This window comes from Cannabis sativa, chromosome 6, assembly GCF_029168945.1.
Source record: "Cannabis sativa cultivar Pink pepper isolate KNU-18-1 chromosome 6, ASM2916894v1, whole genome shotgun sequence".
In the NCBI taxonomy this organism is placed as follows: domain Eukaryota; kingdom Viridiplantae; phylum Streptophyta; class Magnoliopsida; order Rosales; family Cannabaceae; genus Cannabis; species Cannabis sativa.
The window spans coordinates 68,513,693-68,537,900 of record NC_083606.1 but is presented as its reverse complement, the minus strand read 5'-3'; the positions used below and the strand labels follow the sequence as shown (position 1 = coordinate 68,537,900).

Below are 24,208 nucleotides of genomic sequence, written 5' to 3'. Positions count from 1 at the left end.
TCATTGTAAATAGCCTGATGTTTTGTAACAGTTTTGCTGTGCAATAAAATCATCTTACCACAAAAAAAAAAAAAACATGTCGCCTAAAGCACTTTTACAAACTCCAAGTTGCGTTTTTGCATACCCTATGCAATGTCCGTTTGGACATTTCCAAACGATTCCAAACTTTTTGAGTAACCTTATACACTCTATAAAGTCATTTTAAACATAATTAAAAATTATGTTTTATACTTTATTAAAGTTTACATAATTATAATGTGAAGCTATCGAAGATATAAAATACCATAATTGTGCTTACCTTTTATTATATTTATCCAAAATATTCATTCATCAAGCTCTTTTTAAGGTTAACCAGTCATAAATCACGATGCCTCCTCAAAGAGTTGATTTGTGTGTGGATTCTTGTACAGTTTTGGTGTTCATTCATCTAAATATTTACCGGGTTTACCGGGTTTCGGGTTGGCAGGTTTCGGGTTCATGGGTTTCAGGTTCAAAAAATTGAAACCGAACCCGGACCCGAAAAGGGCATGGGTTGGCGGGTTGGCGGGTCACGGGTTGGCGAGTTTCAGTTAGTCGGGTTTAGCGGGTTGGCGGGTTGACCCGGTCAACTCAGTCAACTCGGTCAACTCTTTAAAAAAATTAATTTTTTATTCAAATAATTAATTTTTTGTTTTTTTTATTTATTAAATTAAGCATATATAATATAACAATTTGTTCATAGTATCTACTATTGAAGAAAAAATGTATTAATCAATCCAACAACCAAACAAACAACCTATTTATATATCAAAGATTCAAATCAAACTTCATATTCATGTTCATGAATCATGATAAAAATAAAAACTAAAATATTTCAAAATACATCTATATCCAATATCCATAGTCCATAAAAATCTAAAGTCCATATTATATATATAAAAACAATAATAAAAAAAATATATATAATATATTTATAAACCGGGTTGGCGGGCGGGTTCACGGGTTCAACCCGAAACCCGGTACCCCTAAAATCTCAACCCGCCAACCCACCCGAAGGGTACCGGGTTGAACCCAACCCGCCCGAAACTTTTTTAAAATAATTTTTTTGCGGGTTCACCAGTTCGGGTTCGGGCGGGTTGCTCGGGTTCGGGTCAAACCCGCTGAAAATGTCCAGCCCTTTCCAACCCAACTTGATAGCTCTCAACTGAAGAATTATCAATTATAATATGTTTCAAGTCTTCTTTTATCATCTATTGCCATTGTTTCATGATAATAATATACAAATTATTATCAGTATAAAAAGAAATCATTACTGCTAGTTGTTCTACTTGTGATTCTCCCATTTCCATCTAGCAAGATCTCTCTAGAACACACTCCTCAACCACCAAATTCTTCAATATTGTGTTGATTCCAGAAAGTCAGGCGGCGTTCACCGCCTGATCAAAATCGAAGAATTTCACAGCTTAGCAACAATCGTTACTGAACTGACCTTAGATTCAATCAATACTTAAAGAGCTTCACAGTCAGTCTTCTTCCTCCGCCCTCGATATGGTGTGAAAATCTTAGCTCAATATTATTAGCTGCCAATCCAATTCCACATGTTCGTACAAAACATATCGAAATTACTTGTATTTTGTTCAGGATAAAGTACTCAACAAACAAATTCTTGTTCAACGAAGCCAATAGTTAGTTGTCATTTTCCTTTTCTTAGAGAAAACAATGTGTTGCTTCTTCAAACAAACTTAGGTTACTATGAGCTGTAGTTTACTTATTCAAGTTAGTTAGGTTGTAACTAATCTTATTAGTTGTTAATGCTGTTATTTTTTTTTTATCTCTACACTATGAACAACATTTTTATTCAATACTTGATTTACCTTTACATATTTTTTGACCTTCAACAGTTAATTTCTGTTTAAGTTACCTTTCCTATATGGATATGACCTATTCATCTAAATAGCTAGTTATGAATGTGACTGTTACTCTGCAATCTCATCAGTTTTTTTTTTTTTTTTTTTTTTAACTCTATTGTGGTGAAAATACTTTAGGGGAGGTTTTGCATAAAAATAACTCAATGCCCGGATGATAAAAAAGTTAGAGCTTGTTTGGCTCTGTTTTCAGTTTTGAGTTTTTACAAAAGAGAATAGAAAACTGTTTTTTGTCATTTTAAAAATTTAATGGTGTTTGGCACAAATTTTTAAAAACAGTTTTTAGATTTTTTTCTTACGAAAAAAAATCAATATTTTAGCACCATACCATGACATTAACCCATCCACGTCTAGATTCGGGTATGATTTCGGGTGTAGGATCCGACTACATGAGCAAAATATAAAATATAATATGTTAGACAAAAAAAATTATTTTTGAAAATTGAAAACAACATTTTAATGTTTTCTGTTTTCTAGTTTTTTAAAACTCAATTTTTAAAAAACAGTTTTTAAAAATTTTTGTCAAACGACTCCTAATAGTTTTTAAACTGTAAAGCCAAACAGACTCTTAACATCCCAACAATTATTTCAATAATTACATATCTAATTTGAACAAATCATAAAAATTATTGATTTGTCTTAGGCAAAATTTTTATAAAACATGCACGCTGGAAAGAGTGATAATTCAAATCATGAAACAAGGTTTGAAATGCTTTTCTCATATAGTTGAGCTTTTTAAGGAAAATGCAAAATCAAGAGAATAAATAATAAACAAGTTTAAAAGAACACAATCCACAGTACTGTTTGAGAATGTTTTTCACAAACAAGTTACATTCTCTTGTAATAGTATAGTCAATTATCAACTAGTGCTAGTATAGTACTTTCTACTCTTTTAGTGAGCCACTTTCGTCACATTGGAAAAGAAAACTTTTATATATTTTCATGAACTATCCTTAAATCAATTGTAATACAAGTCATAACTCGAATTCAAAGACACCATTTATAGGGTGTGTTTTGTAATGTTTTATTATTTTTTAATTAAAAAAGTAAAAATATTTAAAAAAAATATGTTCAATAGAACATAGACCCAGACCTCGACCAGTGACCCGGACTTAGATCCCGAAACCCAGGCTTACAACTGAACCCGTAACTAGACCTAGAACCAAACCCTTGTGCCGAACCACAACCGACCACTTTCTCTCAGCTCAATTCCTTATAATTCCTTACTTAAATAAAAGCAAAAAATAAAAGTTGTTACATAATACATTTTTTTTAATTAAAAGGAAAAAGTGGTTATAAAACATATATATTTTTTTTAAAACAAATTAAAAATTCTACTTTTATTTTTGTGATTAAAAAATTTTAAAAATAAAAGTGTTACCAAACGCTATCAAGATTTTTTTTAAATAACTGTTGTTCCAAGAGAATGGGAATTCAAGAGAATAAACACCAAACAAACTTAAAAGACCACACTTCACACCAATCAACACACTGGACACATATGGTTTGACTCTGTGGTATAGTCCCTCCAAATGAAAAAAGGTCTCCAAAAGTTATTCTTGGAAAGTTATTTATCTCCCGAAAGTATGTTCTCAAACAACTTACTTGTCCATTTGGAAGAAGTCTCGTGGAATGATTGTTCCCATCAAAAGGTAGTTCCCGGATGACTATCATGTCCACTCCGGGTGTAGACTTCAGGAAAACTAGCCCTCCTCCACAAAGGGGTTCCGGATGGCTAGTTGTTTCTCCTGGAAGAGACTCTCAAATAGTCAACTCCAATTGTTCCTTCAGCGAGTGCCTTGGTCCGTGATTCTAAAAGCCTTCATACATGTTCCCAGATACACTCTTACTTATGCTGATGTGGAGATCTCACTCATAGGAGAGTTGGTTAAGTTAGTTATTTCCTAACTAACTTAACAACCTAACTTCTTGCAGCCACCGACTTTAGGATCTTGTTCCTAAACCTATAACTACCACCAACACTAATCCTTTTAGATATAACGATCAGATTGAGTTGAGAGATAGAGAGAAAAGATTGAGAGGTAGAGAGAGAAAGGTACAGAGAAAAGAGAGAGATTGGGTTTAGATTTTGTATGAAGAATCTTCTATAAATGAAGAAAATTCTTGTGTAAGAGTGTGAGAGTTGAAACACTTTGAGAGAACTCATCAGAGAATCAATCTTAACTGTATCGTACATGTTCTTGCTCAATGAATAAAGAGGATTTGGTGGTGTTCTAGATCTGGAGTAGAGCAATAGATCACATCGATCTATCAGACTTGAACCAGTATATATATTGGTGTTGACTTTATTGTTTTACTGCTTTAATCATTTCTTAATTTTATACTATAAGTTCATCCCTATTCTTCTCTGATTATTGGTCGTGATTTGTTAATCTTCTCACTGCTGATTGTTTGATTGTTTAAAGCTTAGTTGATTTGATTTTACACCATTAGTTATAATTTTTCCACAAATCAGAGCTTGGTAATCGATCAACAACGTAGAATCAAGATTCTTTCCGCTGCAATTCTTGAAGGAACTTTAATGTCATCAATGGCAAGATTTGAATTGGAGAAGTTCGATGGAACAAGAGACTTTGCACTATGGAGAGAAAGTTTGAAAGGAATCCTAGTGCACCAGAAGTTATCCAAGGTTCTTGGAGTTGAGAAACTTTTGGCCGAGAAGAAACTAGAGGAAATTGCAGAAATAGAGGAGATGTCGTACTACACGATCATCATGTATCTGTCAAACAGTGTTCGAAGAAAACTTATCGCAGAGAAGACAACCAAAGGAGTTTGGAACAAGCTGGAAGAACTATACATAAAGCCATCAATTGCTAACAAAATTAATTTGCTAGAAAGGTTATACGATTTTAGAATGATTTATTCCTTTTCTCTAGATGATAACATTGATAGATGTAATGAGATTATTGTAGGATTAGCTAATATAAATCACAAGGTTGATAAAAAAATAAGACCATCATCTTGTTGAGTTTGCTTCCAATTGTATATCAAGAAGTCAAGAAAGCCATCAAGTATGGTAGAGACATAACTGTATTGGAGGATGTTCTTGGCGCACATAAATCGAAGAATTTTGAATTACAATTGGAAAAGGAATCTAAGAGAGAAGAAGTGTATCTAAAAAGAGGAAGATCACCCGAGAAAGTAAGTTCGAAGGAAAAATACCATCACTCTCAAGCAAGATCAAAGTCTAGAGAGAAAGAAACTCGAAATTATTACTAACCTCTGAGAGCACAACCTAAGGCCAGACTCAAGCTGGTATTGGTGAAAGTTTTTTTCATTTAAGACATGTTTCCAGCAAGAAAAATGTTTTACCTGCTGGTAGACATGGCAGATACAAGGCTGTTAAACTGTATAATAGTTTGTTGTAGAAAACTCATGTGAACTACAAACAAGCAATGTGGTGTAGATTTAGTATTCTGAAACATAGATTTGTGCTCTAGTATCTTGTCAACTCCCATTTGCTTAGTACGGATCTTCTTCTCGATCCTGCATCCCTATTAATTCTATAATCTGTCCAATTTGTGGTATCCTAGATGAGAGTCATATTTATATTTTCATTAAATGTACATTTATCTCAAAGAGTGGTCGGCTTGTTATTCAACTTATTGGGATTCAGAGCTTGGCCTTTAGATTTCAGCAGCTAGATCACCTTGTGGATAAACAAGAATAGATGTATTTATTTTGACAGTTTCTCTCACTCATATTGTACATAGTGAAAGAAATCAAGATAATTCTTACAATGTAAATTACAGAAATTTAAATGTACAAAAGCAAAGATTAGTTATTCGATTGATGTGTATGAGGTAAAGGTTGTCCATTTTTTTTGAGGTTGCTGTAAGTAGCTTGTTTTTGTTTTAGTGTGTTTCTAAGCTAGCAGGGCCGATTCAAGGTGGGAAGGCCCCCACCAAGGCCCAAAAAATCCTTTAATAAAAAGGCTTTAAATTTATTTTTTTTAAAATACTATATTTTATATTTTTACTATTATTTATTCAAAATATAACTATTTTTTTTTTTTTTAAAAAAAAAATACCTAATTTATTTTGTGAGATACTACATTTAACATTTTAGTAAGAAAAAATATCCAATTATATTTTCAAACTACTATATTTTTAACTAGGGAACTAAGGGTGTTGTTGAACTTTTATAATTTTTATTACATATATTGTACTTATTGAGTGATTAATTTAAAATATAGTATTTTGATATGTGTAAATAATAGTATTGAAATTAGGAACATATTATTTTTTAAAATATGTAAAAAGATTGGTGATAGATGTTAAAAATAGTAGAATTAATAAAGAAATTGTATGTATTATTATAAAAGAATAAATGAAAAAAAAAACTATTTTTAGATTTAATAAATTGGACTGATGATGTAGTTCTTTTTAAAAAACTATTTAGACATATTATTTCTTTAATAGTATGAAAGTTTTTATATTTTGTTTCATAAGATAATAACTCTAAAAAAAAAAAGGCGTCACAATATTATCTATTTTTAAAAACTAAAAAAATGAGGGATTTATATAAAAAGGCTAGTAATAAAATTGGTCTATATGAAATGTTTAATAAAAGAATTGATTTTAAAAAATTATATGGTGAAATATATGCCTTAAATTATAATGATAAAAAGGGAGGTCACGATTCATATGACTAATTGCTTTTATATAGAAATATTTATTTGTCATACTGTTTTGTAATAATTAAAATGGTAAATACTGTATGAAGTTGGTTGTGCAATTGCGTAATCGTTATAATTTAATCGTCCCTCGTACAATCATTATAAATCATTGAAAAATTAAATTAAATTTATGATTATTTTTTTGTATTTTTTTATATATTAAGTAATTTTTTATTAAATGAGTATATAAATATATTAGATAAATATATAGAGTTGATTTAAGAACTCAAAATAATAATAATAAAAAAAAAAGATTACATCTAATTGCGCAATATCAAGTGATAAATCAACCATGTATATTTAGACAAATCAAAATGATTGTAAGAATACTTTATTTATAATTTAAAAGTATACTAATTAAGATGAAAAATATATTTTATTTTTATATAAAATATAAAATGTATATTATTGTAATAGACTATAGAATAGATATTTTTTTTAAAAAAAAAAATTATAACTAATTTAATCAATTAGTCAAAGAGAAAAATATATATTTTGGAACAAATTAAAAAAAAAATATATAATTAATTAATTAAATAAGACTAATTTAATCAATTAGTCAAGGAAGAAAATATATAGTTTGGGACAAATTAAAATACTATGAGAAAAAATCTATATATATAAATAAAGAAAAGCATAAGAGCATTGATGTGGCATCTTTTTCTTCCATTTCTCTATTTTCTCTATTTTTTTTATGTTTTTTAATTTTTTTTTATTGAATAATAAGAAAAAAATAATGTAACCTCCCCATTTTTAATTTTTTATAATCTATTAGTATTCTTTTAACCTATTAGTATTCTCATCTATATATATATAGATATTTTATTACACCCAAAAAATATGATATATGTATAGTAATTTTGTAAACCTATATAATTGATTAATCTTTAACAATTCAAAATATATGCATACATATTTATATTGCAAAAAAGTATATACATATAGCTATATTTATATATCTATCTATATATTTATATATATAATTATACAATTCTAATGTTAGGATAGATAATGTAATCCTTTAACTTTTCAAAGAGCTAATTTTTCTATTCTCTCATTTTTTTCTCAAATTTTTATTCATTTTCTAATTATTTTAATTAATTATATGTTAATTCATATTTACATTAATATTTGCATTGATTTTATGATAAATAAAGCTTTTGCCATTCTTCAAAAGAAAAAAAACTATTCAATAAATTCATGTTATAATTACAAAATTTATTTTAAGAGACCTTTAGTTATACCTCCTCATATTCCATATAATATATATAGATGAGTTGAAGATATAAAAATACAAACACTTTGACACATATATGAAGATGGGAAGGGAAAAGAATTTTAAGAAGAGGATTAAAAAGATTGGAACAAATTGTCATGGATGATCATATATGCTAAAAAAAATAGCATTTTATATGAGGTTTCTTTCTAATTATTTGTTTTCTCTATTTTTTTTTTATATTTATTCAATTTTTTTTTATTATTTTCATCATCATTTTATAATGTCAAGTATTCATACCTTTTACTTCTCTATGTAAATATTTTAACAATATATTTGTGTTTTTTTTATCATTTTTTACTCCATTTTTTATACACATGTATAGATATTACATATATATAGTGTAATATTAGATACTTTCTCATTTTTTCTCTTTCCTACTATTTGTATAATTTTTTAGTCTTGCAATACATTTTTTCTCATTAAATATTGAGATAATTTATTAATGCATAGAGAATGTTATACCACTCTCAATATAGTGTAGATGATACAAAATAATAATGATCATACTTAAAAATAGAGGCAACTATAACAAGTACATGATGGAAAATATTATTTTTAATTTATTTATTTAAAATATATTTTGTGTTAATAAATGCTAATGGTTTTATATTTGTAATAAAATAAATGTCTTGACATTATTTTAATATTGATTATGTGATCATGATACTCATTTTTAGCATTAAAAAATTAATTGAACAATAATAATTCATCTCTAATAGGATTGTTAAAAACAAAAAATACTCTCAAAAGTGAAAAAAAAAAAACAATGATAATATAGAGAGGTGAGATGATACTTTATTTTTCATAATTTTTGATAATTTCAATTTTTAATTTCACATAAATAATATAATTAAATAATTGATTTGTCTTAAAATAATAATAATAATAATTTAATTAAGTAAAAAGTAAAGTTACATGATCATTCAACTTATAATATTTATTTAAAAATAAATGCAACAATAATATGATAATAATTTTCCCACAACAAAAAAACTAATTAAAGAGGTGGCGGTATATTCTTCTTTTGCTAATCTCTCTATTTTTGTAGTAATTTTAATATTTATTACAAATTATGAATAATGCTAATTAATTAATTAAGTTGTTGTATGTCTATTATTAAAAAAATTAAGTAATAATTAATATTAATAATTGTAACTTATTATTGAAAGTTTAAATAATATTTTATATATTTTTTTTATTAATTTATCAGTGAAAAAATATGTGTGTTATTAGTGACTATTAATTTTGTTTTAAAATATAGTGATCGTCGATTTTTAAGAAAAAATACACCTTAAAAACTTTTCTCAAAAGATATTTTAATAAATTAATTGTTAATAATTAAAAAAATTCATATATGTAAGACTAAGAATGATAAGATATCCATTAAAAAAAAAAGAATGATAAGATAAATTATATTTTTTCAATGCATTTTTATTATTTTTTAGAAACTTCAGTTTTTTCTATGATATAACTTTGTAAAAAGTTCACATTTAAAAAATAAACTTTTTTCAATAATAATTATAGCTTATGATTTTTTTTAAGACCGCGCAACGCGCGGCTTTTGTTTCCTAGTTTATTTATAATGTATTTGTAATGACCCGTGCACTATACTTTTTAAAAAAATTAGCATGATACTCTCAAAAAATTAAAAAAATATGAAAAAAAAATTAAAGAAAGCTACCTATATCCTTATGTGCTTTCCTTTTATATTAGTATATAAATATTAATGATTGATTATAGAAAGCAAATAATAATGATTAGACTAATGAAAGTGGCAAAGAAAAGCTTATTTATAGTTTAGATATAGAAAACCATAATACTTTTTAAACAATGTGGGATTTTCTACAAAGTTAGTAGACTTTTTTTTATTAGACAAAACTTAAAGCTCTCACAAAATAGTAAAAATACTATGAAAAAAATATGAGATGCCACATCATCACTTTTAAACTCTCCTTTGTATAAATACTAGGTAACATATCCGCGCTTCGCGCGGTTTTGTATTAGAGTTAATATAATTTTAGACCATATATCTTGTAAAATAAAAGATAATGATATTTTGAGTCTGATTTTAGACAAACGCTTTCAATCTTAATTCTAAAATTTATCTTTAACAATTTAAGTCTAATTTCTAATATAATTCTAACACTAAAATAGTTTGATAAATATCAAGCTCATGATATCATTTTGTTTTATTTTGTGAAACATAAGGTGTTAATAATAATTATCTTTTGTAATATATTTTTAACTATGTTTAGTTTTTTTTTTTAATTTATATTAAAAGTAATTAATTTCAAATACAATAGATTATTTTTTTACTAATATTATTTGTAAATATGTATAAAAATTTTACAAATTTGTAAAATTTACAAATATGTATAAGTAATTTTTTATAATGTCAAATTACTTTAAAATATATCTTTATAGATATAATATAACTTCTATAGAATTAATCTCAATTTTGCTATAAACAATTTTGGCCCAAAATTGGGACGATTATAAATAGAAATAATATTTAAATTATAATTAGTTGTTAAGATTTTAAATACAATGTTAAGAAAATATACAAATTTTTAGTAATAATTAGAATAATTATATGTGCACATAAAATATGCACCAACCTACTACATCTAACTATGTAATGTCAATTCAGTATTAAACTAATTTATGTAAAGGATTTATTATTCTGAATTCACGTGTTACTGAATATGATTATCTTCATATGTAAAATATATGATAAATTAAACTTATAAAAATATATAATGCAAAAATTAAACATACATATACACTAATTAAAATATATATTGAAAATTATTTTGAAAAATATATATTGAATGTAATTATAAGATAAAAAAGAAAATTATAAAAATTATAAATAATTAAGAAAAATGATCAAGTACATAGAAATAATACTAATAATTATTGGATATTTATATAAATTTGACCAATTCAGAAAAAATTATGTATATAACCCATTTTCAAAAGAAAAAAAATAACTCATTGAGCAACGTATAGATTCAATCGCCCACACAAATAAAAAAAGACAATTTTTGGACATATTAAAGTAAATAAAAAATATGTTATTTATAGCCTATAATATCACCACTATGTATAGTTTGAAATCCATGTGGGACTTTACCAAAATAAAATTATTAATAAGCCATATGATTCAACATGCACAAAACTATTAAAAAAACACAAATTTACTAAAATTTTAATAAAATAAATAAATAGCTAAAAAGTGATTATAGGATGCCACTTTATCTCGTTTGTGTTTTCCTTTATAGATCAACGTTTTCAATCTTAATTCTACAATGTATTTTTAACAATTTTGATCTGATTTTTAATATAATTCTAACACTAACATAGTTCGATGAATATCAAGTTCATGATATCATTCTGTTTTATTTTGTAAAACATAAGGTGTTAATAATAATTACTTTTTACAATAAGGAAACATTACATTTTTAGTCATGTTTAGGCTTTTTTTTTTTTAATTTATATTAAAAATAATTAATTTCAAATATAATAGATTGTGTTTAGTAATATTATTTGTAAACATGTACAAGAATTTACAAATTTGTAAAAATTTACAAATATGTATAAGTTATTTTTTTATGATGTCAAATTACTTAAAAATGTGTTTGTAGATATAATAAAACTTCTACAAAATTAATCTCAATTTTGCTATAAATAATTTTGGTCCAAACTTAGGACAATTATAAATAGAAATGATATTTAAATTGTAATTAGTTATCAAAAGTTTAAATACGTGTTAAGAAAATATATGTTTTTTTAGTAATAATTAGAATAATTATATGTGCACACAAAACATGTACCAACCTACTATATCTTCATGCTATTAAGTGTAATGTCGATTCCGTGTTAAACTAATTTATGTAAAAAATTTATTTTTATTGAATTTGTTCATGTGTTACTGAACATGATTATTTTTAAATGTAAAATATATGACAAATTAAATTTATATAGAAATATATAATGCAAAAATTAAACGAACATATACACTAATTAAAATATATATTAAAAGTTGCTTTAAAAAATATATATATTGAAAGTAATTATAAGATAAAAAAGTAAATTTTAAAAATTATAAATAATTAAGAAAAATATTCAAATGCAAAATACTAATTATTGAATATTTATATAAATTTGACCAATTAAAAAAATATATATAACTCATTTAAAAAAAACTCATTGGGCAAGATTGAGGTATTAATTCAATCACCCATACAAATAAAAAGAAAAACAATTTTTGGACATATTAAAGTAAATGAAGAATATGTTATTTATAACCTATAGTATAACCACTATATATAGTTTGTAATCCATGTGGGACTTTACCAAAACAAAATTATTAAGAAGTCATATGATTAAACATGCACAAAATTAAGAAAACACAAATTTACTAAAATCCTAATAAAATAGATAAATAGCCAAAAAATAATTATAGAATGCCACTTCATCTCATTTGTGCTTTCCTTTATATTAATATATAGATATATAGATTAGGGAATAGATCCGCGCTTCGCGGTTTTAATAATTTTTTTAAAATTATATATTTTTAAATTTATTTCTTAATTATGAACAAAATTAAATCTAATACTTTTCAATTTTTTTAATTATTTACTTAATATGTATATACATACACTAATTAATGTATATAGAAACTAATTATGAAATAACAATTTTATAAGTAATTAAGAAAATTATCAAATGTATAAAAAAAAATATAAAATTAATTTTTAGATGTCTATTAAATTTAATCACTTAATTGAGCCAGATTTAAGTATTCAATTACTTATATAAAATAAAAGAAAAATACTACGACTTTTTGGAAAAATTGAAGTGATCAATAAAGAAATGATTTACTTATAACCCTAACATAATTTGTAAATATGTGAGATTTTTACTTAAACAAATTACTAAGAAGACATATTATTCGATGTATACAAAATTATGAAAAGAAAATACACAAACTCACTAAAAGTCTAATAAAATAAATAAATACAACAAAATAAAAAATAAGATGCCGCCTTATTAATTAATTTGTACTTTTTAGAAAATTAAACTGCCCATGCGTTTAGAATTTTATTTGTTTTCCTTTTTTAGAAATAGAAAAAAAAATGTTGTGCATTTTTTTAATTAAAATAGAGAGTTTGAGAAGGATGAACAGTGATAAATAGAGATGATAGTAACTCTCTTTATATTGTTTGGTATTGAGATAGGTATAAAATTAAAATATAAAATTATTATGTTACTAATTATAAAATGTATCTTTATTTTACGTATATGTAAATTGATTGATATTTTTTTTTTATTTTATCTCTCATCTTCTCACTTTTATTAAATTATATTTATTTAGTTAATAATATGTTTAAAAATATATATGATATGAGATTTATGCATTTTTAATTCTTATATTTTTTTTAAAAAAAAATACTTTTGTGGAAATATTCATATATATATATTTATATATATTCAATTATAATTATATATAGTATGTTTAATATTGTTTTAATTGTTATATGAAAAAATGTTGAAATATAATAGCATCACTATTTATGTCTTTTTTTTTACCTCTTTTATATTCATGTTTCGATTGATAAGCTGAATATTAATTATTACAAAAAAGTAATAATATTTGTCATTAATATATATTTTGTTTTTTTACTTCCATGAGTCTTATTATGATGTCTAATAAATTTGATGATGATTGTTGGAATGAATATATTTTTTGAATCATATGAAATTGACAATTTGTTAGTGAAATTCAAAAGTCAAGTAAGATTAAAGAGATAAAAAGACTTTGTAAGAAAAAAAATAACATAGATAAGTATAAAATGTTATGAATCTAAATGGCATTGATAAGAGAGAAAAATTATTCAAATGAGTAATTATCAAATTATGAATTTTGTTGGAGATGATGTTACTTAATTTTGAATAAGTATATTTGAAGTTTTTTTTAGTGATAGAAAATGAATGAAAATGATTCATACTCATGTATGTATATCGTATTAGTATAGAGAATAAAAATACCAAAAATTAGCAAAATTATTTACAAAAATATATATATATACATACATATATGATCTATCTTTTAAAATCTACTCCCACATTAAAATTGGCAAAATATATTTTTTGAAATCTTATTCCACTTTAAAATTGGAAAAATATTAATTATTATCTTTATCACATCAACTAAATTCGTTTTTTCATCTATTCAAGAAAATATTAAATTATAAGTGGCTCAAAATAATAATTTATAATAAACGCTTAAAAAAAATAGAATTATTGACTATTTTATCCATGAACAATATTATAAAAATACTATTATTTAGAAACTAAAAGGAGTGGAAACAAAAAAAAAAATGTCATTAATGGTTTCACTATAACTAATGAAACAAAGAGAAAAGCTAGAAAATTAATTGGCAATAAAATGTTAAGACTTACAAATATAATATAAGAATGAAGGAGAGAGAGGAAGAGTGAGAAATGATATGAATCAAAATTAAGGAAATTAAAAAGACAATGAATTTTATAGTGATAATGCTTAAATATATAACAAAGTGTACTAATTAAGATGAAAAATATATTTTATTTTTATATAAAATATAAAATGTATATTATTGTAATAGACTATAGAATAGATAATTTTGTTTTTAAAAAAAATTATAACTAATTTAATCAATTAGTCAAAGAAAAAAATACATATTGAGCAAGATTTAAGTATTCAATTACTTATATAAAATAAAAGAAAAATACTATTTGGAAAAATTAAAGTGATCAATAAAGAAATGATTTACTTATAACCCTAACATAATTTGTAAATATGTGAGATTTTTACTTAAACAAATTACTAAGAAAATATATTATTCGATGTATACAAAATTATAAAAAAAATACAAACTCACTAAAAGTCTAATAAAATAAATAAATACCACAAAATAAAAAAATAAGATGTCACCTTATTAATTAATTTGTATTTTTTAAAAAATCAAACTGCACGTGCGTTTAGAATTTTATTTATTTTTCTTTTTTAGAAATAGGAAAAAAAATAGGGTTGAGATGCAAAATTACTCTAAATTTAGAAATTAAGTTTGTAAATGTCCTTTTTTAAAAAAAAAAAATTAAGAAAATGGCCAAACCTAATAAATTAGCTTATAAAAATTATAAAAATACATTTATGACATATTTTTTTTTAGAAAAATATATATTATAATAAAATTAAGTTGTATAATTTTTTTAGTATTACATATTATTATATTGTAACAAAAATAAATAAATATATTAGAGTATTTAAATATATACAGCAGTATTAGATATATCGTAGTACTAAAAATTAATATACCGTAGTAATAAAATTATATACCACAAAGAAATTATAACAATACTAAATTAATATTCAAAAGATATATATATATATATCATGCTAACAAAATTATATATACCACCATTAAAATATGAATACAGACCAAAAAATTTATATATAATAAAATAGAAATTAAATATCATATTAAATAAATGATATATTATAGACAACAAAAATCATATACCATACAAAAAAAACGTATATACCTACAATAAAAAATAAAACAAAATAATATAATATTATTAAAAAAATTATATTTATCATATTAACAAAATTATATATCACCTTTATGTATACTAAAATAAAAACTAAACATGCATTATCTTAAATAAAATAATATACTATACAATAAAACTTATATACCATACAACAGAAAATATATACCTTACAATAGAAATATATATAATAATAACAAAAAATAAAAATAAAAATATATAGGATGCTAATAAAAAACAGTCGTGTGTGCAACAAAATATTTAAATCTTATTTTTCGGCATTGTAAACTATTCAGAATTTTTTAAAAATTTACAAGTGATTCTAAATGACTATAACGTACACAATCATGAAAAAAAAATTAGATTAAAAAATTCTCTTAAATGCTAAAACAGATAAGAGTCTATCGAAATAGCCCTTTAAGGGCTTTAAACATACCCAATATTATTTATTTATTGTTTTGATTAAAAATTTTATTTCTTTTTTTATTTTTGATATAATAATAAAAACATATTAAAATAAATATAGTATATTAGTTATTAACATCAATTAAGCTTCATTTTCAAAAACAATATCAGTTAAGCTAGTTTTACTTGAAAAGTGGTCAATGAACCCCAGTAATTATATTTCATAATACATAAAAATTTCATAATACATAAAAAAAAGTATTTTATCATAATGTAAAATAAGAATAAGATAATAATACAAAATATTGTAATAATCTCCTACACCTATGTAAACAAACACTTTATACATTCTCTTTTCTTTCACTTCTTATTGGTTGAATTTTCTTCCCTATACTATAGGGTAAAAATACTAGGACCTACCATATAATTACCCTATATATATATATAAAGAGAGATAACATAATTTTGTAACACCAAAAATCTTAAAAAGATTACACTTTAACTACACTTGAATTTGACTTAATAATAAGAATAAATATAGTGTAAGTTATAAAAGTGAGAAAACACATTCATCATTTGATAATGCCTATTAGAATTCTTCTTTTTTATTAATTGGTTGTTGTTATTAATAATGTTAAATACAAAACAATAGAAAAAACAAAAAATTACAAATTAGAAAAAGTAGAACATTAGAATAAGAGAATGTCACATCATCTCTTCAAAACCCTCCTTTATATATATTAAGGAACTAAGCCGCGTGAAGCGCGGTTTTGTTGAACTTTTATAATTTTTTTTATTATATATACATATATTGTACTTGTTGAATGATTAATTTAAAATATAGTATTTTGATATGTGTAAGTAATAGTATTGAAATTAGAAACATATTATTTTTAAAATATGTAAAAAGATTCGTGATAGATGTTAAAACTAGTAGAATTAATAAAGAAATTGCATGTATTATTATAAAAGAATAAATGAAAAAAAAAACTATTTTTAGATTTAATAAATTGGACTGATGATGTAGTTCTTTTTAAAAAACTATTTAGACCTATTATTTCTTTAATAGTATGAAAGTTTTTATATTTTGTTTCATAAGATAATAACTGTAAAAAAAGGGCAGCCCAATATTATCTATTTTTAAAAACTAAAAAAATGAGAGATTTATATAAAAAAAGGCTAATAATAAAATTGGTCTTTATGAAATGTTTGATAAAATAATTAATTTTAATAAATTATGTGGTGAAATATATGCCTTAAATTATAATGATAAAAAGGGAGGTCACGATTCATATGACTAATTGCTTCTATATTGAAATATTTATTTATCTTACTGTTTTGTAATAATTAAAATGATAGATACTGTATGAAGTTGGTTGTGCAATCGCGTAATGGTTATAATTATATCGTCCCTCGTACAATCATTATAATCATTAAAAAAATCAAATTTAATTTATGATTATTTTTTTGTATTTTTTTATATATTAAGTAATTTTTATTAAATGAGTATATAAATATATTAGATAAATAAATAGAGTTGATTTGAGAACTCAAAATAATAATAAAATAAAGATTATATGTAATTGGGCAATATCAAGTGATAAATCAACCATGTATATTTAGACAAATCAAAATGAATGTAAGAATATTTTATTTATAATTTAAAAGTGTACTAATTAAGATGAAAAATATATTTTACTTTTATATAAAATATAAAATGTATATTATTGTAATAGACTATAGAATAGATAATTAATTTTTTAAAAAAATTATAACTAATTAAATGAATAAACTAATTTAATCAATTAGTCAAAGAGAAAAATACATATTTTGGGACAAATTAAAAAAATATAATTAATTAATTAAATAAGAGTAATTTAATTAATTAGTCAAGGAAGAAAATATATATTTTGGGACAAATTAAAATACTATGAGAAAAAATTTATTTATAGTGTATTTGTAATGACCCATGCACTATACTTTTTAAACAATGTGGGATTATTACAAAAAGTAAACTTAGTTGAATAATCATATCTTCTTAGTACATTAACATGATACTCTCAAAAAAATTAAAAAAATATATAAAAAAAAAATTATAGAAAGCTACCTATATCCTTATGTGCTTTCCTTTATATTAATATACAAATATTAATGATTGATTATAGAAAGCAAAAAATAATGATTAGACTAATGAAAGTGGCAAAGAAAAATTTATTTATAGTTTAGATATAGAAAACCATAATACTTTTTAAACAATGTGGGATTTTCTACAAAGTTAGTAGACTTTTTTTTATTAGACAAAACTTAAACCTCTCACAAAATAGTAAAAATACTATGAAAAAAGTATGAGATGTCACATCATACTAAATTAATATTCTAAAAATATATAAATATCATGTTAACAAAATTATACATACTACCATTAAAATATGAATACATACCAAAAAATTTATATATAATAAAATAGAAATTAAATATCATATTAAATAAATGATATATTATAGACAACAAAAATCATATACCATACAAGAAAACGTATATACCTACAATAAAAAATAAAACAAAATAGTATAATATTATTAAAAAAAAATTATATTTATCATATTAACAAAATTATATATCACCTTTATGTATACTAAAATAAAAACTAAACATGTATTATCTTAAATAAAATGAAATACTATACAATAAAACTTATATACCATACAACAGAAAATATATACCTTACAATAGAAATATATATAATAATAACAACAAATAAAAATAAAAATAAATAGGATGCTAATAAAATTATAGGGATATGATTTTGTCCCGTGATGTACTTTCACGGAATGTATTTCGTGGTACATTAGATGGGTTTCAGGGTACATTAAATGAGTGTTAGGGTACGTTTCTACTTTTAACCCTAATTACCCCTAGATCAATCTCAGCCGTCAGATCAAATAATTCCCTCATCTGACGGTTGCCGTACATCACGGATTACAATCCGTGAAAGTACAATAACGGGACAAAATCATATCCCTAAAATTATATATCATGTCAACAAAAGTACAATAGAAAATAGAACTTAAATATTATTTAAAAAATTATATACCGTATAACAAAAAATACATATACCATTCACCAAAACATATATACAAAAAATAATAATAAAAAAAATATAGATTATTAATATATGTATATGTATGTATACTATACTAACTAAATTATATACCACAATTAAAATATATATACCATGATAACAAAATTATATACTACCATCGTATATAATAAAATATTATTTAAAAAGTAATAATATTTGTTATTAATATATGTATTTTTTTACTTTCACGAGTCTTATTATGATCTCTAATAAATTTGATGATGATTGTTGGAATGAATATATTCTTTGAATCATATGAGATTGACAATTTGTTCGTGGAATTCAAAAAGTCAAGTAAGATTAAAGAGATTAAAAGGCTTTTTTTTAGAAAAAAAAAACAACATAGATAAGTATAAAAGGTTATGAATCTAAATGGCATTGATAAGAGAGAAAAAATATTCAAATGAGTAATTACCAAATTATGAATTTTGTTGGAGATGATGTTACTTAATTTTGAATAAGTATATTTGAAGTTTTTTTCAGTGATAGAAAATGAATGAAAATGATTCATACCCATGTATGTATATCGTATTAGAGAATAAAAATACCAAAAATTAGCAAAAATATTAACGAATATATATATATATATATATATGGGTGACTATTCAATGGTTACATTTTTATTATAACCATATGGTTACATTCTTTTTTACCTATAATAGAAGGTTACTAATAGGTAAAAATTCCATTTTAAGAATTAATTAATTTTAATTAACTATTTTTAAGTAATCAAATAAATATTTAAGAAGACTTTTTTAGCAATTAAAATTTATAATTAATTTTTTTTATTTATATATAAATCTCTTAGCTTAATTATTTTAACAAGTAAACTATTTAATTATAATATTTACAATTTTTTTACAAAAATTAAAATTATTTTTATATAAATTAAAATTTTGTCCTTATAATGAATTTTTTAGTAGAGCACACCCTACTTCTTTTTTGCAGGATGTGTCCTTATAAATAAAAAAACATGATGATATTATATTGACATTTAATTAAAATATAATTAATCTTTAAAGTCTTGATTTTTATTTTTTTAATTATAAATTCTAATTAACTAAAGTCTTACTTGCAATTATCCTCTTTCATTCACTCTCCACCACACTTACATCGAAAATGATTGACAACGAAAACATAGAACCTTAGCAAATTTGTCCAAAGATGAAGATAATTGTTTTCATTTCATGAGTTTTGTGAAAAAGAAATGTAAAGAAGATGTCTCTGACATGAGTAACAGTGGAATTGAGCATGACAATGAAGATGTTAGCCATGAATGGATTGATCCTGATGTAGCTGTTTGGAGTAACTTTAAAATTTTTTGCAGATTGATAAAAATTTAGAAGACTATATAAGTCCATCAACACCTGTAGATTAGGATGTGTTAGACAAATTTATCTCCTCTTATGGACAACTTTAAGCAACCAATTATTATAGCATTGCATTTGGGAGACAAACATTTTGGGTAGCTGGGACAAGGAATATTGGAACTTTATTAACCTTTTTTCCCTGTACATAATGAAATACCATTCAGCCTTGAGCCCAAATCTTTAATCAAAATTACATTGAAAAGCACTCATCAATGGAAACTAGTTCTAGAAAGTACAATAGAAAATAGAACTTAAATATTATTTAAAAATATTATATACCGTATAACAAAAAATATATAAGATTCACCAAAATATATATACAAAAAATAATAATAATAAAAATATAGATTATTAATATATGTATATGTATGTATAATATACTAACTAAATTATATACCACAATTAAAATATATATATACCATGATAACAAAATTATATACTACCATCGTATATAATAAAATATTATTTAAAATAAATAATCATATAATCAAAAAATATAAAAATAATAATTAAATATATGTAGCATGTCAATAAAATTATATACATACATTAAAATATTTTTATTATGCTAATAAAATTATATACCACTATTATACATATCATAATAAAAAATAAATATCATCTAAGAATAATAATATACCATACAACAAAATAGAAATATACCGTACAATAAAATCTATATACCAACAACCTACAACAACTCATAAAAAATTAAAAAAAAATTGACAATACTTTTAAATAAAAAAGATTTTAACAAAACTAATATAGATATATCATAATGTTTTAATAATTTGCTTCTAATTCAAAAAAAATAATAAAAAAACATTAATGATTTTGAAATGAGGACATTTACTAACATAGTCTTATGATTTAGGGTCATTTACTATATTTTTTTGAAATGAGGACATAAACTAACATAGTCGTATGACTTGGGGTCATTTACTATAATTTCCCGAAAAAATATTGTGCCTACATGTAATAAAAATATATAGTAGAAAGATAGAAAGTTTGAGAAGGATGGACAGTGATGAATAGAGATGATAGTAACTCTCTTTATATTTGTTTGGTATTGAGATAGGTATAAAATTAAAATATAAAATTATTATATTACTAATTATAAAATGTATCTTTATTTTGAATATATGTAAACTGATTGATATTTTTTTTTTTAATTTTATCCCTCATCCTCTCACTTTTATTAAATTATATTTATTTAGTTAATAATATTTTTAAAAATATATATGATATGAGATTTATGCATTTTCAATTCTTATATTTCTTTTTTTTTTTTTTTTAAAAAAAATACTTTTGTGGAAATATTCGTATATATATATTCAGTAATAATTTTATATTATAGATAGTATGTCTAATATTATTTTAATTGTTATATGAAAAAATGTTGAAATATAATAGCATCAGTATTTATGTCTTTTTTTTTTCCTCTTTTATATTTATGTTTCAATTGATAAGCTGAATATTAATTATTATAAAAAAGTAATAATATTTGTTATTAATATATATATTTTTTTTACTTTCACGAGTCTTATTATGATCTCTAATAAATTTGATGGTGATTGTTGGAATGAATATATTTGAATCATATGAGATTGACAATTTGTTCGTAGAATTCAAAAGTGAAGTAAGATTAAAGAGATTAAAAGGCTTCTTTTAGAAAAAAAAACAACATGGATAAGTATAAAAGGTTATGAATCTAAATGGCATTGATAAGAGAGAAAAATTATTCAAATGAGTAATTACCAAATTATGAATTTTGTTGGAGATGATGTTACTTAATTTTGAATAAGTATATTTGAAGTTTTTTTTAGTGATAGAAAATGAATGAAAATGATTCATACTCATGTATGTATATCGTATTAGAGAATAAAAATACCAAAAATTAGCAAAAATATTAACGAATATATATATAGGTGACTATTTAATGGTTACATTTTTATTGTAACCATATGCTTACATTTTTTTTTACCTATAATAGAAGGTTACTAATAGGTAAAAATTCCATTTTTAGAATTAATTAATTATAATTGACTATTTTTAAATAATCAAATAAATATTTAAGAAGACTTTTTTAGCAATTAAAATTTATAATTAATTTTTTTTATTTATATAAATCTCTTAGCTTAATTATTTTAACAAGTAAGCTATTTAATTATAATATTTACAATTTTTTTTTACAAAAATTAAAATTATTTTTATATAAATTAAAATTTTGTCCTTATAATGAATTTTTTTACAAGAGCACACCCTGCTTCTTTTTTGCAGGATGTGTCCTTATAAATTAAAAAACATGATGATATTATATTGACACTTAATTAAAATCTAATTAATCTTTAAAGTCTTGATTTTTATTTTTTTTAATTATAAATTCTAATTAACTAAAGTCTTACTTGCAATTATCCTCTTTCATTCACTCTCCACCACACTTACATCGAAAAATGATTGACAACGAAAACATAGAACCTTAGCAAATTTGTCCGAAGATGAAGATAATTTTTTTTTCATTTCATGAGTTTTGTGAAAAAGAAATGTAAAGAAGATGTCTCTGACATGAGTAACAGTGGAATTGAGCATGACAATGAAGATATTAGCTATGAATGGATTGATCCTGATGTAGCTGTTTGGAGTAATTTTTAAATTTTTTTAGAGATTGATAAAAATTTAGAAGACTATATAAGTCCATTAACACCTGTAGATTAGGATGTGTTAGACAAATTTATCTCCTCTTATGGACAACGTTAAGCAACCAATTATTATAGCATTGCATTTGGGAGACAAACATTTTGGGTAGCTGGGACAAAGAATATTGGAACTTTATTAACCTTTTTGCCCTGTACATAATGAAATACCATTCAGCCTTGAGCCCAAATCTTTAATCAAAATTACATTGAAAGGCACTCATCAATGGAAACTAGTTCTAGAAAGAAAGTGCTAGCAGCAGCAATAACATTTAAAATTGACTCCCATTCTTATGGCACATTATCTTGCAATCATAAACTGTATCCAAGCTTGATCGATAAAAAAATATACTTTTCAAGCACACATAGTTGATGATGAAACAAATCTAAACAAGAATAAGATAACAAATATAGTCAGAACTCAGATGAAGTACAATATCGACAATATAAGGGAGGATATTATTATTAGATACAATGATATACAAGAAGTATAATAAAGTGTAATCATTTTAAATTAATATTATAAGTATAAGAAAATTTTAATTATGAAATTATATGTGTATAATTTTAAATTATATATTAAGAGTTGTTATAAAAATTAAAATAATTTAAGTGTAAAAAAAATAAATTGCTAAAAGATCCTTATTTAATAATAAATTGTAAAAAATTAATTAATAATTATACTTAATTTAATTTTAAAATATAATTAATCTTAATTAAAGTTTAAAAGGAAATAAATTAGCAGGTTAATATCAGGTTACAGGTCATTTTTTATTTTTTTTTTTATTTAATCTCCAAATTAATCACAACCATTTAATAGTGATTCAATGGCTAAAAAAAATGTAACTATGATGGTTACAATAAAAATGTAACCATTAGAACCTCCTCTCTCTCTCTATATATATATATGATTTGTCTTTTAAAATCTACTCCCACATTAAAATTGGCAAAATATAACTCATTATAAAAAAAAAGGTTATAAATCGTAATGGTATTGATATAAGAGGAAAAAATGATTCAAATGAGTTACAAAATTATAAAATTTGTTGAAGATGATGTTTCTTAGTGTATAATAAGTACATTTTTTTTGAGTGATAGATAATTAATGCATAAA

General features: G+C 23.0%; 1 protein-coding gene across 1 annotated transcript; it reads left to right on the top strand.

Moving 5' to 3' along the window:
* The first annotated feature begins 4,455 nt into the window (after positions 1 to 4,455).
* On the top strand, positions 4,456 to 20,374 carry LOC133039372 (uncharacterized). Its single transcript, XM_061118254.1, has 3 exons — positions 4,456 to 4,819; positions 4,921 to 5,066; positions 20,237 to 20,374. The coding sequence occupies exons 1-3, from the start codon at positions 4,456 to 4,458 to the stop codon at positions 20,372 to 20,374; spliced, it is 648 nt and encodes a 215-aa protein (XP_060974237.1).
* Positions 20,375 to 24,208: the final 3,834 nt, after the last annotated feature.